This window comes from Dendrobates tinctorius, unplaced genomic scaffold, assembly GCF_039654945.1.
Source record: "Dendrobates tinctorius isolate UK_male_01 unplaced genomic scaffold, ASM3965494v1 ptg000056l, whole genome shotgun sequence".
Taxonomy (NCBI): Eukaryota; Metazoa; Chordata; class Amphibia; order Anura; family Dendrobatidae; genus Dendrobates; species Dendrobates tinctorius.
In genome coordinates, this window is record NW_027361724.1 from 16045460 (window position 1) to 16062500 (window position 17041).

A 17041-nucleotide genomic window follows, 5' to 3' on the forward strand; every position below is an offset into this window, starting at 1 on the left:
ACAAAAAAAAACGGATCCTGCAAAAAATGGCGGATCCGTTTTTTTACGGAAAACAACGGATTTTGACGGATTTGAAAAAACGGAAGTGTGAAACAGGCCTTACTTTATCTGTTTAAGGGGGTGTTTAGAGGACTAATGTGATTTAAAGTTGAGTGGTAACAGAGGGAGTAGTTTTTTTTTTTTTTTTTTTTTAAACACTTTTCCTTAATATACTTATGAAATGGAGATCACTTTATCTTATTGTATGCGACAGGACTTGTTGATGGCTTTGCTCTTGAGAAGGCTGCATTAGAAGAGGCTCTGGTGTCAAAGGAAGGTTCAGAGCACCGTCTCGCAGTTGAACTAGAAAAATCACGTGAGCAGGTGAAGATCCTTACACAAGAACCCTGTGTGTCTGGAAAGGAAAAGGAAGTGCTGCAGAGACTGCAGGAAGTCTTGTCTGATAGCGACATTGACGCTGGTGAGAGGAGAGTCTTAGTATACAAAGTATATGGGATTGAAAGAATCAGTAACTGCTCTTGCTAGGGAGCTTGTGAATAGTAATTAATGGTCGCCTACTACTCACAGTCCCTTTTTTAAATGGAACCTGTGAGCACGATTATGCTGAGTAACCTACTGACAGTGTCAGGTCGGTGCCGTTACACTGATTACAATGATACCTTGGGTTACGAAATCCGTCTTGTGGTTGTTTAATCTTTTTCAATTTTGAGATGGTGATATGCTCGTGCTCCGGAGCGCCCTGTGGGGGTCTTCATATGGTGCTCTCATTAGGTAATCATAATGCAGACTGCTGACCGGTCACTGCTCCTTTAGTGACCTGCCCCCTATTTACGTACTGCATAGAATTTGGTTTGAAAATAAATAAAAATTCACATTCATCAGGCAGGCAGCAACAGCGTCTCCTGCGCTGTAGTGTAAGGTGGATAATATGGCTGTTTTCATGTTATTTAGAAATAGTTTTGTTTAAAAAAAAAAAAAAAATTCTTTATCAGAATGGCGCTGGTGTCTGTGCAGTAGCATCTATCGCATTCTGATATTCTACTGCTCATGCGCCATTTTGGTAGAGGAAAAAAAAAAAAGTTCTACTGTGTAGGTGCCACCTATGAAAACAAGGCTACTGCGCAGGTGCAACCTGCGCCAGAGCACTGCAAAGCCCCACTCACAGGCCGCCCGAAACACGAGAATCTCCTTAACTCTAAACTGCAAATAAAGATTAAACAACCACAAGACGGATTTCATCAACACAGGTATCAATTTAATTGGTATAACAATGCCAACAACCTGACATTGCGTGTAGGTTACTAAGCACAATCCTGCTCACAGGTTGCCATTAAATACTTTACTCTCAAGTGTAAAATAAAAAAAAATAAAAAAACATACTGTACTGGCGCATTTCCTGCAAATGTTGGCGCCAGGTCTCCCAAAGCTTGTCTGACAGCGTCATGTGAGCCCTGCAGCCAATCAGCGGTTGTTAATGGGCTGCAGTGCTCAAACCTTCCCCCCCGATGTCAAAGGTTGTCCGAAGAAAATACATACATCCCACCTAATTGGCAGCAACTGATGTCACATGAGCCTCGGGAGACACGGTATTGGTGCAGTAGGGGAGTATAGGCTATTTTTGTGGGGGGTGTTAAAGTTTGGAAAATCCCCCTTTTTTAAAGTGGGGGGGGGGGGGGGGGGGAGACCAATTCTGCGTTATCGCTCATCATTTAACAGATCTGTGGATAAGTGATGGGGTAGGATGGATACAGTGAATTTAAATTATTATAGATGTGCAATATGTAAGGAAGGAGACTACAAGTACAGTGACTTCCCCTGTACCCTTGATGAGATGTAATTTGTTTATTATATTCCAGAGCTCCTGAAAGAAACTGAACGGTTGTTGAAAGAAGAGCTTGAGTTGCACTGTCAAGCAAAGCAGGACCGCTCCAACTTGATTTCCCAGATGAAAATGTTGGAAATGGAACTGGAAGAGCAAATGTCTCGTAACCAGGAGCTGATGAGAAAAACCAATGTAATGACTGACCTACAACAGCAAATCCAGTCTCTAGAGAAACAACTGAAGAGTCAAAGGCAGTTCATGGATGTAAGCGATAGCCCCACAATCCTTATGTCCTCGGATGATGGATGTCGTGCAGCTAATTTCAGACCCATAGATTGCTGGAAAATATCATTTACTGGCTAAACTAATGTATATTGATAATGACAGAATTCCTCTATACCTAATAATCTGATATTTGTATGATGTATTTCCTTTTAGGAGCAGGCCATGGAGCGAGAGCATGAGAGAGATGAGTTCCAGCAAGAGATTCAGAAGCTCGAGGAGCAGCTGAAGCAGGCACTGAAGGGTCACGGAGACTCCAAAGCACATGGAGTGAGTAACAGAGCACAAATGTTTAGTATGTGATTCTACGGGAACTGACCATATTGCATTTTGTTTATACAAAAAAAAGCTGGTAAAGGGGCTTGGCTACAAGGGCGTTTGCAAGATTTGGTGCAATTTATTGTGTGCAAATTTTAGTTATCTATAATTATGCTTTATTAGTGTCACACCTTTCTGAAGACTATCCTTTTTAACCCCTTAACGACCAGGGGTATTTTTGGTTTTGCGTTTTCATTTTTCCCTCCCCTTCTTTCCAGAGCCATAACTTTTTTTATTTTTCCATCTATATGGCCATGATGTCAGGGCTTATTTTTTGCGGGATGAGTTGTACTTTTAAATGACACCATTGGTTTTGCCATGTTGTGTACTCGAAAACGGGAAAAAAATTCCAAGTGCGGTGAAATTGCCAAAAAAGTGCAATCCCACACTTGTTTTTTGCTTGGCTTTTTTAGCAGGTTCACTAGATGCTAAATCTGACCTGCCATTATGATTCTCTAGGTCATTACGATTTCATAGACACCAAATATGTCTATGTCCTATTTTATCTAAGTGGTGTAAAAAAAAAATCCAAAGTTTGCTTAAAGAAAAAAAAAAAAAATGTGCAATTTTCCGAGACCCGTAGCGTCTCCAATTTTCATGATCTGCAGTCGGGTGAGGGCTTATTTTTTCCGTTCTGGGCTGACGTTTTTAATGATACCACTTATGTGCAGATACGTTCTGTTGATCGCCCGTTATTGCATTTTAATGCAATGTCTTGGCGACCAAAAAAAGTAATTCTGGCGTTTTGAGTTTTTTTTTTCTCGCTACGCTGTTTAGCGATCAGGTTAATGCTTTATTTTATTGATCGGGCGATTCTGAACTCGGCGATACCTAATATGTGTATGTGGGATTTTTGGTTTTTACTGTTTTATTTTGATTGGGGCGAAAGGGGGGTGATGTGAACTTTTAGGTTTTTAATTTTTTTTTTTTTTTTTTATTTTTAAACATTTTTTTTTTAACTTTTGGCATGCTTCAATAGCCTCCATAGGAGGCTAGAAGCCTGTGCAACCCAATCGGCCCTGCTACATATGGGCGATGAGCAGATCGCCCATATGTAGCAGATTTACTGCTGTGCTTTCAGCGCCGACCACCGGGTGGCACTGAAAGCCATATGCCTGGAACAACCATAGAGGTCTCAGAGACCTCTGGTTGTCCAGGCAACATGACGCCGACCCCCGATCACGTGACGGGGGTCTGCGATGATGTCATTTCCAGCCCGGCGGCCGGAAATGCTATTTAAATGCCCGCTGTCAGCTTTGACAGCGGGATTTAGCTAGTTAATAGGCGCGGGCGGACGGCTACTCCGCTCGCGCCTATTGTGGGCACATGTCAGCTGTTCATAACATCTGACATGTCCCGGCTTTGATGCGGGCTCAGCGCCGGAGCCCTCATCAAAGCAGGGGAGATGTCTGATGATGGACTGTGTCCGTCATTGGACATTAAGGGGTTAAATTAAAAAGAATAGCCGTCAGAAGAAACTTTAACCCCTTCACCGACATTTGCAGTACATGTATGTCATGATTGGGAAGAACCTCCCGACTGATACAGTACATGTACATCATGTCAATCGTGCAACCACTGCGACTAATCGCGCAGTGATCGCATGATTGTCTGGCCAACTTTAGTGCAGTGCTTAAAGGCTAGACGGCAGCGTTGGTCGGACTCTTGGGCAACAAGCTATGATGAAAAGAAAACTGTTAATATCTGAACAGCTGCAAATTTTAGTTTGCAGTGAAATTGGTAAAGTTCTTGTGTTTGCAAGCACTATCCAACAATATTCATGTATGGGGATGGGAATAATCTTAGAAGAGGTTGCTGTTCGTTTTTTTTTTTTTTTTTATTTATAATTTTGTACTCCGTTTGTGGCTTTGTTCTGATGCTGGTTACACAATCTACTCAAATGTTTAATATAGTGTTTTATTTTTTCTCTCTCCTCATTTTGTACTGTACTACAGCTCCATGACTGTGGTGCCCAGGTATGATTGGTTATGTCGATATCTAAAGTTCTTGCTTAATGACTAATGGTTCCATGTGTTCTCCCATGCATCCAGTAATTTCCTGCATGAATTACGCTCAGTAGTAGATGCACTTCTGTGTTTGCTTTACCATGACAGTCCTGCATGGCATTCCCTGTTTTTAATTTACTTTAGTTCTTTGCATTGTTAGTAAATGAATAGATCTGCAGCAATTGTCTTCTACAGATTGAAACTTTGGAGGCTCGCGTGAAAGAGAAGACGGACGACTGCAAACTTCTGCTTCAAGGAAGAGAACACTTGGAGCAACAGATTACAGAGAGGAATGATGAAATAGATAAGATGATGATCCAAATACAAGCGCTGGAGCAGGCTGTCCTGAGTAATGCTGATGCAGCCAAGAAGTGTAGCGTTGTGGAAGCAGAAGTGCAAAAAATGCAGAAGATAGAGAAGGAAATTATGCAGGTAGGCCAGTAGTTAGCCCCCCCCCCGATGTCTGTGTTTTTTTTTTTTGTTTGTTTTTTTTTTTTTTTTAATTTTCACAAGAGTATCCGGAGAACGTGGACCACAAAATTTGTTGTGAATTTGGCTGGAATCAATGGCGGCGCCATGTCGTGTTTAGAGATCCCCTGATGTACCTAAACAGTGGAACATCCTGAATTCTAACTCCAACCCTAACCCCAACACACCTCTAACCCTAATCCCAACCATAACCCTAACATACCCCTAACTGTAATCCCAACTATAACCCTAACTTTAGCCCAACCTTAACCCCAATGGAAAAATGGAAATAAATACATTTTTTTTTTTTTTTTTATATTTTTACGTAATTAAGGGGGTGATAAAGGGGAGTTTGGTTTACTATTTTTTTTTTTTTTTCTCCTACGCCTCATTGGGGGACAGAGACCGTGGGTGTTATGCTGCTGGCCACTAGGAGGACACTAAGTTAACCAGAAAAAGATGGATTTTTGGTTCTTACCGTAAAATCTTTCTTGGAGCCTTCATTGGGGGACACAGATTACCATGGTGTATGCTGCTGCTGCTAGGAGGCTGACACTATGCAAAACAAGAAAATTAGCTCCTCCCCGGCAGTATACACCCACCGACAGGCACCAAGCACCTCAGTTGGTGAAAAAGCAGTAGGAGAAGCAACGAGAAAACGCTAAACATATGTACCAACCCAACAAGGGACTCTAAGACCCAACACGGTACAACTTAAACAGGGAGGGTGCTGTCACCCAATGAAGGCTCCAAGAAAGAGATTGTACGGTAAGAACCAAAAATCCATCTTTCTTTATCGCCTTATTGGGGGACACAGATTACGATGGGACGTTCCAAAGCAGTCCCAAGGGTGGGAACAGCAATAAGGAATAAAAGTAACGGAAGGGCTTAAGTCAGCCGGTGAGCCACCGCCGCCTGCAGAACCTTCCTACCAACAACAGCATCAGACGAGGCCTGGGTATGAACCCTGTAGAACCTCGTAAAGGTATGCAAAGACGACCAGGTCGCGGCCTTGCAAATTTGCATGGCCGAAGCCTGGTGACGAACAGCCCACGAAGCCGCCACAGCCCGGGTGGAATGAGCTCTTGCTCCCGGAGGGGGTCGTTTTTCCTGAAGACAATACGCTTCCAGAATGGTAGAACGAATCCAGCGAGCGATCGTGGATTTGGAAGCCGGAAGGCCCTTCTGGCGACCTTCAGAGATGACCAGCAAGGAATCGGACAGACGAAAGGAAGAAGTCCTGGCGAGATAGACACGCAGGGCTCTAACTACGTCCAGTTTGTGGAGAGACTTCTCAAGCGGATGAGAGGGAGCCGGACAAAAAGAAGGAAGAACGATATCCTCATTGATATGGAAAGAGGAAACCACCTTTGGAAGAAAAGAAGGAACGGGCCTGAGGACGGCTTTGTCCTGATGGAGAATCAGGTAAGGGAGGCCGCCAATTCAGAAACTCTTCTGATGGATGAAATGGCAATCAAAAAGTTGACCTTCCACGAGAGAAGAGACAAAGGAATGTCCTGAAGAGGCTCGAACGGCACCTTCTGGAGAGCGCTAAGAACGAGGTTGAGATCCCACGGATCTATTAGCGAATGATGAGGAGGAGCCACATGGGGAAACCCCTTGGAGAAAGGTTTTTACCTGCGGTAGGGAAGCTAGCTCTCTTTGGAAGAGGATAGAGAGAGCGGAAACCTGGCCCTTGAGCGTACTGAGGGACAGACCCGCTTCTAATCCAGACTGAAGAAACCCAAGGATAGATGGGATAGAAAAGGACATTGGAAAGACTTTTTTTATCATCGCACCAACGGAAAAAAGCCTTCCAGTACCTGTGGTAAATGCGGGAAGAGGCTGGTTTCCTGGCTCTGATCATAGTTTGAATAACCTGACTGGACAGACCTGATTACTTCAATATTGCGGTCTCAACAGCCATGCCATCAAACTCAGAGACTGAGAATTCTCGTGGTAAAGGGGGCCTTGCGAGAGAAGGTCTGGACGGTCTGGAAGCCTCCAGGGGACGTCCGCGAGCATGTTGACTAGTTCCGCGTACCAAGGCCGTCTTGGCCAATCTGGAGCGACTAGAATCACTGGTACGCCTTCCGATTTTATCTTTTTGACCACTTGTGGAATTAGGGCCAGAGGCGGGAACAGATAAGGAAGTTGAAACTGGGACCACGGAGTCACCAGCGCGTCGCATGCGACGGCTAGAGGGTCCCTGGACCTGGCTACGAACTGCGGCACCTTGTGGTTCATCAGAGATGCCATGAGGTCGACATCCGGGGTGCCCCAACGGTGGCATATCTGATTGAAGACTGTGGGGTGCAGGGACCATTCGCCGGACGCTAGGCCCTGGCGACTCAGTCGGCTGCCCAATTTTCCACCCCTGGAATATGGACGGCGGAGACTGCCGGAACGTAACGTTCTACCCAGCGGAATATCTTGGCCACTTCTGACATTACTTGCTTGCTGCGCGTGCCCCCTGATGGTTTATATACGCCACTGCCGTGGCGTTGTCCGACTGAATACGGACCGGCTTGCCGGAGAGGAGAGGCTGCCAATGAAGAAGGGCCAGGAAGATTGCTCTGATCTCCAGAAGATTGATTGGGAGGAGCGACTCCTGTGGATTCCAGCGTCCTTGGGCCGCTTTCTGATGGAACACGGCTCCCCATCCTAGAAGGCTCGCATCGGTGGTGATGACTTGCCACTGATTCGGAAGGAAGGACCTCCCTTGGAGAACTGACGCCGGCCGTAGCCACCAAGTGAGAGATTGCCTCACTCTGAGAGGGAGCCGAATAGGACGGTCCAAGGACATCGTGGTCTTGTCCCAGGCTGAAAGCAGAGACAGCTGGAGGGGGCGAAGATGAAACTGCGCACAAGGTACTGCTTCCATGGAAGCCACCATCTTCCCCAGGGCCTTCATGCAGGACCGAATGGGAGTAGGCCTCTTGAGAGTTCTGATGCCCTTGGAAAGGGTCGCAAATTTTTCCCTTGGAAGAAAAGCACGGGCTAGATTCGTGTCGAATTCCATGCCCAGAAAGATCAGTCGCTGGGTGGGAGTCAGAATGGACTTCTCCTTGTTGACTAGCCAACCGAGGCGGCCGAGAGTGTCCAGGGTTATCTGCAGACTCTGGAGACAGTCCTGGCGAGACGAACCCTTGATCAAAAGATCGTCCAGATAAGGGATGATGAGGATCCCTCTGGAGCGAAGGATGGCCATGACGGTCGCCATCACCTTCGTGAAAACACGGGGCGCTGAAGCTAGGCCGAAGGAAAGGGCCGTGAACTGAAAGTGGTCTCCCTGAAACGCAAATCGAAGATACTTCTGATGCTGCACACAAACCGGAATGTGCAGATAGGCATCCCGAATGTCCACCGAGCAGAGGAATTCCCCGGGTTCCATGGAAGCAATCACCGACCGGAGAGACTCCATCTTGAAATGAAGAATCTTCACGTGGCGATTGAGCAATTTAAGGTCCAGAATTGGACGAAGAGAGCCGTCTTTCTTCGGGACTACAAAGAGATTGGAGTAGAACCCGGAAAACCGTTCGTTTGAGGGAACGGGAACAATGACTCCGGCGGAAAGAAGGGAGGAAATGGCCTGCAGAAAACCCGGAGTCTGGGACCGCTGTCGCGGAGGCAGAGACCGGAAAAAACGTCTGTTCGGGGGAGAGGCAAATTCGATCTTGTATCCGGATGCGACAATTTCTCTGACCCAAGCGTCGTCGACAACGGACAGCCAAGCATCCACGAAAAAGGAAAGTCTGCCTCCCACCCTGGAAGAAATTCCAGGTGGGGGTGACCCGTCACTTAGAAGAAAATCTGCCGGAATTGGCGCCTGAAGATCTGGAATATTGTCCTCTAGATCTCCAGCGAGGAGCGGGTTTGAAGGAAGGTTTCCTCTGATCCCGCTCCCTGGTGGAGGGCGGCCGATCTTGTTGAGCAGATCTCTCCGTGGCAGAGAAGGGACGAAAGGGCCTGAATGGACGAAAACCTTTTCTGTTGAAAAAACGTTTTGGTCGAGACTGGGGAAGCGAAGTGCTTTTACCACCAGTGGCATCGGAAATTATCTGATCCAGCTTTGCACCAAAGAGTCTAGAGCCATGGAATGGCAGATTGGTAAGCGACTTTTTCGAAGTAGTGTCCGCATTCCATGACTTTAGCCAGAGGACTCGGCGTACAGCTACTATGTTGCTGTTAGCCCTTGCTACGCAGCCGGCCGCGTCCAAGGAGGCGGCCAAAAGGTATTTTCCCGCATGGTTAACCTGATCTGCAAGATCCGCCAACTCATCTTGAGGAGCTGATGCTAAGATGCCCCTGCGAAGAAGTTTAGCCCAAGCGGAAATGACTTTCGCCACCCAGGCGGATGCGAAAATAGGGCAGAGAGAGGCGCCAGATGCCTCAAAGATAGACTTGGCCAGAGATTCAATCTGCCTGTCAGTAGGATCTTTAAGCGATGCCCCATCTGGCAGAGAGAGCACCGTTTTTGAGGCTATCCGGGAAACTGGAGGATCCACCTCGGGAGCCTTGGACCACTTTGTGAGCAGGTCTGTGTCAAAGGGGTACAGTACGTCTAAGTACTTGCGGCCCGAGAAACGTTGCTCAGGGCGCTCCCAGTGTTTGGATAAGGTAGTATCGAAATCTTTGTGATTGGGAAAGGTTCGAGATGGAGGTCTTGCTCGTTTAAGGAGAACAGAACATTCCTGAGGTGGAGTCTTATCCTGCTTAATCTTTAGCGTTTGGAAGATAGCCTTATTTCAGCTATCTACCATGTCCCGTGTTTTAGAAACGCTGTTCCCTTCCGAACTAGCTTCTGATTGAGAGTCAACGCCCGACTGAAGGTCGTCATCTGAGGAAGGTCTGGGGGAAGCAGAAGGGCCCTGCGAGCTAGAGGACGAAGTAGACAGAGCCCGCTTCCTAGAACTCCTGCCCTGTCTGTCTCTCTGAAGGTCGCGGTCAGGTGCGGACGACTCACCCTGAGAGGCGGTCGGGGCACAGGTGGCTGTAGATAGCTGAGGTAATCGCTCTAAGACCTGGACCAGGGACTGTGATACTTTCGTCAAGTCAGATACAGACTGAGACATTACAACGGCCCACTCCGGGGGGAGAGAGGAGGGGAGAGGGCCCTCCGCCCGGGACTCCGTGTGCTCCTGAGATGCTGACATAGTTGAAGGACTGCAGGAGGGGCAGAATGGAGACGACTGACCCGATGCCCACTTCTTTTTACAGCGCGCACAGGCGTAATAGATAGTGGTGGGCCTGAAGCAGAGATCCCCTGAAGGGTTGGGCATAAGTAAACTGCACTGAATGGCCGCAGGAATTAAGGAATAACTGCCGAGGAGAGCTAATCTTTGCCTCAGAGCCGAGCCTACCGAGATTCTGGCGAGCAGCAGAAAACGCTGAAGTGTCCCCCAAACAGCGCAGGAAGGAGTGAAAAACCAGGAAATCCTTGTGCTGGGGGCGGAGCTTAGCGGCTGCTCCGTGACTTGTTAACAGCGAAGCAGAGGGCATGGCCGAAGGAGGAGGCTGGCATATCAAACGAAAAGGAGCCCTGTGATGGGCTAGTAAAGGCGCGCTGAAAAGAGCGCGCTCAGGAAGGGAGGAGGGAGCACAGCGATGAGGAAACTGTGAGGGAAAGGGAAAGTGAAGACGCCGCAGCCCCATGCCAGCGCCGACATAACGGAGCTGATCTGACAGTGGCCCTGGGAAGTCTGCCTCCCCTGGTTGTGATGCTGTGTGGTGAGTGAGGAATCCCCAGTGTCTCCCTGGGAGTGAGAAGCAAGCGGCGTGAGCGCGCGGCAGGCAGAGAGGGCGGGAAATTCAAATAATTGTGGACCTGAAATCACAAAGGTCCAACTTCTGCCATTCACGGAGCTTATGCGGGGCCGGAGGGAACGTACAGGCACTTACCGGACGTCTCTGAAGAGGATGACCACAGGGGCCCACGGAAAAACGGCAGGCCGCTGGGGTGGGGGGTCCTCTGTACCCGCATCCTGCAGAAGACTGCTTGAACCTCCTGCGATCGCCGTCTTCCTCTCAGCCCTGTCCCGAGAAAGGGGTGAGGAGGGGGATTCGGCATGGACCAGCCACCTGTCCACAACCCTTATCACCAGAAGGTGATAAGGAAAAAGTCCTGCCTGCGGTACTGAGAGTTGCGATGTGGGTGACACCACACTGCTCGCTCAGCCGCATGATATGGGAAATCAGGGTTATAACTATACCCTGTTTCCCGACGGAAAAAAACCTGAAAGATAAAAGAGAAAAGATTAAAAGGTTCGTTCTAAACCCTAAAAGAAAAAATGGATTAGTAACTGCGTATCTGGGGAGATCCCGGTCCGCCTCCTACAGACACTAAGCACAAACTGAGGTGCTTGGTGCCTGTCGGTGGGTGTATACTGCCGGGGAGGAGCTAATTTTCTTGTTTTGCATAGTGTCAGCCTCCTAACAGCAGCAGCATACACCATGGTAATCTGTGTCCCCCAATAAGGCGATAAAGTTAGCTCCTCCCCTGCAGTATACACCCTCTCGCTGGCTGAGATTTCTCCAGTTCTTTGCTTAGTGTCTATAGGAAGCACTCCCACAGTTTTTTTTATTTTTGAACTTTCTGTAAATTTTTATTTTTTAATTAACTGAGTGAAGAGGGCGACATTTCCTTTTATACGGCCCGCTCTCCCCCGAACCAACAACAGGCAAGTACGTGGAGTATACCTCCCCGTACACTTTCCTGTGACGAATGGGGCTGTATTCCTCTGACGATGGTTCCACGGATAGGAGGGCAAGCGCAGAGCACAGGAGTGCATGGAGAAAGACCTGAACAGCGCTTTTTCGGATGCCATGAATCAGCCCCAGAGCTCTCCGTCCCCCTGCCCAGAGCGAGGATCGATTTGAGCAATACCCCCCTGTAAAACCTCCTCCAGCTCTGCTACATCGCCTGGAGGATGAGATTGGATACCCCGGATAGCAACAACCCGACTAAGCACAGGAGTGGAGGTATGGGGTCGGGTCCTTGTCCCCGGGAGAAGCACTGACTTGGCGTCAGCGGCGGTACACTGGCGCCCAGTCGCGGCCCCCCTCCTGCCGGCGCTTACCTCGGGGAGGCCAGAAATTTAGCCCCCGGCTTTTTCGGCCTGCTAGGCCGCAATTTAAATAGCGCCTACTGCGGGTAGGCCAAAAATTTAGTCTTTGGCTTTTCCGGCCTACTAGGCCGCAATTTGAATAGCGCCGCCCGCGCTAACGTCACCGCCCCCTCCTTTTGGCGCCTCTCATTCCTAACGAGAAGCGCAATTTTAATTTCGGGGGCCATGTCTGTTGACTCTGCTGCAGTTAACCCTTTCAGGAGCAGCTGAATACCGGGTGACGCCACGGGGCCACCATTTTCCTCCCGGGGGACATAACACAGGACCGTGGGTAAGCTACATCTGCCCTCAGATTAAAGCTTAACCCCTTCCCGGCACATTCCCTGCAGCTGCAGTCAGACTCTGCCGTTAACCCTTTCTGGAGCGGTATGCCTCACTCTAAGGAGGCTAAACAGGCTGCTAAGAAGCACACTGCGTTTTTTTTCTACCATGTATACCACTTGCAAGTCGGCCTTACACAGTGCACAAACTAATCTGTTATGCATGGACCGCGACCCGGCCTGCGCCCGAACTGCGCTCCAACGCCCCTCGCAGCCGCTGCTGACGGGCCTCCTGCGTATGGTTCCCCTGTCAGTCGGAGTCTCTGACCCAGGCTCCGGAAGGACTCTAAGTCAGAAAGCGCCCTTATCTCCCGAGGAGGGCTCTGGCGTCGGCCGGGAACCGTCCACCAGCAGGGGCCATACTCGTTCAAAGGATGGTCAGGGAAAGTGGACCCATGACGCGTCCCCTAGTTACGTTTGCGCCTCGGAATCTGCGACTCCTGTCTCTCGCTCGCCCTCTCCTAAGGTTCACAGTGAGCACGACTCTGAATTCGAATCTGACACGTCTGCCTCTCAGAATCCCACAACTGATCAACAGTCGCTTGATTCCCTTTTAGAATCAGTCAACAGGATTCTGAAGTTGGATGAGGAAAATATTCCCGCTCCAGCACTCCCTGTCTCATTTAAGAAAACCTAGCGTGTGTGCAGGTTATTTACCAGCCATCTAGAAACATAGGGATCGACCACATAACCGGTTCACAGGGCAAAAGTTTACTCAGGACCCTCCTGTATCGCGTCTTGCTTCTAAAACGCTCCTATCTGTTTCCTAGAGTTCCTCAGTCAGAAACTCCTACTATTGTTCAGTTTTTTTTTTTGAAACTTCAGGAGCAGCGCTTTTTCCATCCTTCGCGGCAATTTGGGTCACTAGGGCAATGGCCGCTTAGGCAGAAGTCTTGATTACTTCCTTCCACGGCACCAATCTTCCTCCGGAGGCAACCACTCTCACCAGGAAGATAATTTACGCAGCGGACTTTGTAGTAGACGCTCCTTTTGTTGTCGCCAATGGCACGGCTCAAGCTGCCGCTAATGCGATCTCAATTAGACAGCCCTATGGCTCTGCTGCTGGCAGGCGGATGCCACATCTAAAAGATCGTGGACTTCTCTCCCCTTTCAAACTGGTCGTCTTTTTTGGAAAGAAACTGGACCATCTCATTTCTGATACTCCTGGGGGGAAAAAGTAAATTCCTTACTCAACGAGGGGCTGTTCGGCTGTTTCGCAACCAACAGCCAACGTGTTTTTCAACCTTCTCACAACAATTCCGGTTGGTCCTCCTCTACCTTCTCTTCCGGATCAGGTTGGTTCCCCCGTGGAAACAGAGGATCCCGAGTCTCATACAGACCTACCTGCTCTTGGAAACCCAGGCCTAGGGCTTCTGGATCTAGGGGAGCCAGATCTCATAGATCTACCCAATGACTAACAAGATAGAATCTTCTCCCCCTCCAACTCGGTTTTTCCTTTACTCTTCCCCCAAGAAAAAGACAAGGGCCTTCCTTCGGGCTGTTCAGGCTCTGCTAAGGGACAGTCATCATTCTGGTCCCTCATCATGAAAGGTTAAGAGGTTTTTGTATTACAACCTTTTTTTTTTTTTTTTTTTGTGGTCCCCAGAAAGGATGGGACGATGCGTCCCATTCTGGATCTCAAACTGTTAAATCAGTTTGTCAAGGTATGGCGATTCCGAATGGAATCTCTCCGATCAGTTGTTTCTTCCATGGGAAAGTAGAGTTCCTAGCATCCATCGACATCAAGGACGCTTACCTCCACATCCCGATCTGCCCGTCCCACCAGCAGTTCCTGCGTTTTGCAATTCACAAGGACCACTTCCAGTTCGCTGCCTTGCCCTTCGGACTCGCCACCGCCCCCAGGGTCTTTACCAAGGTCATGATGGCTGTCATGGCCATTCTCCACTCTTGGGGAGTGGTGGTGTTACCGTATCTGGACGACCTGCTCATCAAGGGTCCGTCCCTTCCAACCTGCGAGGAATCCGTGGATAACAGTAAATACACTTTCTCACCTGGGGTGGAAGATAGACTTCGAATAGTCTTTCCCAAAACTGGCTCAGTAGATTTCCCTTTCAGGAATGATCTTGGACACTTCCCGCGGGGTGGTCATTCTCCCTGCAGGAGAGACCCAAGCCTTACAACAGGCAGCGTGGATTCTTTCCAGACCCGGTTTCTCACTCCATTCGTTTCAGCATGTGAGTTCTCGGAAAGATGGTGGCAGCGATGGAAGCTGTTCCATTTGCACAGTTCCACGTACGTCCCTTACAACATGCGTTGCTGTTAGCTTGGGACAAGACCCCGTTCTCCATGGACCGTCGGATCCCTCTGTCAGTGCGGGTCAGGCAAGCCCTCAGGTGGTGGGCACTAAGGTCCTCCCTGAATCAAGGGAGGTCTTTTCTCCCATTAAGATGGTTTGTAGTAACCACCGACGCAAGTCTCCTCGGCTGGGGTGTGCTCTCTCGTCTCCACACGGCACAGGGTCATTGGTCAACCCGAGAGTCACGTCTCCCCATTAACAGTTTGGATATACGAGCGATCAGATTAGCTCTACGGAGTTTCTACCATCTCCTTGCAGGGCTGCGACTTCGTCCAGTCTGCACACTTTTTACAAAACATTACCAAATTCATTCTCAGGCCTGTCCACAAGGCTGCAACTTGGTCCAGCCTGCATACCTTTACAAACATTGCCTATTTCATTCTCAGGCTTCTGCGGATGAAGCTCTCAGCAGACGCAGTCTGCAATGGGCAGTACTACGGTGTTGACTCAGTGGTACATGGGGTATTAGCAGATGTATGCTCCCCACCCACGGACTGCTTTAGGGCGTCCCACGGTCTCTGTGTCCCCCAATGAGGCGTAGGAGAAACAGGGATTTCTCGTTCGCCTTATTGGGGGACACAGAGACCATGGGTGTATGCTGCTGCCACTAGGAGGCTGACACTGCACAAAAAAAAGGTTAGCTCCTCCTCCGCAGTGTACACCCCACCGACCGGCAGGAAGTTCCTCAGTTTAGCTTAGTGTCAGTAGGAGGTGGACACGGGTCTTTTATTAGACCCCTATCTACCTCGTCGTGCGTCGTTCCTTTACAGGTTTCGGAGGGATACGGAGTGAACAGTCACATCCGTACTCCCACAAAGAGACTATGAGTACGGCGTGTACTGCCACCCCGTATCCTCATAGGTCTCCGCGGCAGGACCAGGAGCCTCGCACAGGTGCGTGCCAGCTATACGGACGGTCCTTGCCCCCCGCCTCCCACCATCTCGCCTACCAGAGCCTGACGGTTGGACGAGGCGTGGATTCCATAAAGACAGACAGCGTGGGATTCTCAGGTACCTTTATTGTGGCCCCCGGCCTGGGTGAGTATGCGGTCTAGCGGTCCTCCGGCGTTTTTATCCTAAGGCGGTCGCCAGGGGACCACGGTAGGGCCTGCGCGCCCGCTTCTCCCCACGGTCGCCTCATCCATGAAGGCCCCTGTTCTTTCGGGCCTTGTTCTGCGCCCCCCCCCCCCCCTGTTTTTTCTTCATCCCGGCAGGGGTGTACAGGGGTCGGGCTGTGGGAAGCAGGGACGCGGCCCGGGGTTGCGGCGCGTCTTCCGCACCGACCCCTGCTGACAGGCGGCCGGCGCTATTAATTTAGGCCCCGGCTTCATCTCGGGCCTACCGCTGCGTCGCGGCCACGCCCCCTGCCCCTTTCTTCTAAGCGAGCTTCTCTCCCGCCTGTCCTAGGCCTTCCCAGCCCCCTTGCCTCACACCAACCTGCTATTGGACAGCGGGCGGTGCTAAGGGGATCTCTGCGGCGAGCTCCGCCCTTCTCCCTCTGGCAGCGCGTCCTTTCCCTGGTGGTCGCCATCTTCTCAGCCTGCCAGCCGGACCTCATTCCCTGCCAGATTTCGGTCGCTGGGCCTTTTTTCAGCCGGATTGGCCTGGCCTCATCCTGCAGCCAGATCAGAGCGTCGCCCTTGGACACCGGACCGTGAGTAGCTCTGCACCTGCAGACTGACACCCTTCTCTGCCTTCTGTCCCCCAACCGGCCGGCACTGCCTCTCTTTTCACTATGTCCAACGCTAAGTCTGATCGTAATCGCTCTGCGGCCCCCCCTAGCACTCTGGTGAAGTTCTTTGCCTGTTCGTCCTGCAATCGCAAACTTCCCTCAGGTCAGTCCACTCCCCCCTGCCTGGACTGTAGCAATCCAATCCAGCCCGACGCCGCTCAGGAGCCATCCATAGCCGCAGGGGCGAGTGAGCCCCCCATGCCGAGTTGGACCTCCTCTCAATCAGTCAGTGGCAGACCTCACCAAGGTGTCTCAGTCCCTAGTAGCCGTTCTGGACAAGTTGCCCTTGGGAGCTTCGGCGGGACCCAGCACGTCTCAGGACGTCCCATCTGAGCCAGCCAGCGGCAGTCGCAAGAGGCCCAGGCAGGACCTCCAGGCGGACTCCTCCCCTCGTCCTACCTCACCCCATAGTCCCCAGCAGTCTCCCTCTCGGGCCTCCTCCCCCGAGTCAGGCGAAGCGTTTTCGGAATCGGAAGGGGGTCTTAGAGCTGGATTCGGACCAGGATGCGAACATGAAGGTTACGGTGCAAAACCTCATTGCCGCGATTCACCATACCTTTGACATCGCTGACGCCCCTGCGAAATCCTCAGATCAGGAGGTTTCGTCCAGACGGGCGGAAACACCATCCAGGGTGTTTCCCTTCCATTCT

At 50.2% G+C, this 17041-nt stretch overlaps 1 protein-coding gene across 3 annotated transcripts in view; it reads left to right on the plus strand.

The window, feature by feature from the left end:
• The window catches only part of PCNT (pericentrin), a 238201-nt gene that overhangs the window by 112041 nt on the left and 109119 nt on the right, over window positions 1–17041 (plus strand). For 2 of the 3 annotated variants that reach the window (XM_073577532.1, XM_073577533.1), the window contains exons 23-27: window positions 254–460; window positions 1857–2086; window positions 2261–2374; window positions 4378–4398; window positions 4624–4860. In XM_073577532.1, coding sequence (XP_073433633.1) covers window positions 254–460; window positions 1857–2086; window positions 2261–2374; window positions 4378–4398; window positions 4624–4860 — 809 coding nt within the window. The remainder of the gene's footprint in view (window positions 1–253; window positions 461–1856; window positions 2087–2260; window positions 2375–4377; window positions 4399–4623; window positions 4861–17041) is intronic. The other variant, XM_073577534.1, reaches the window with a different exon arrangement.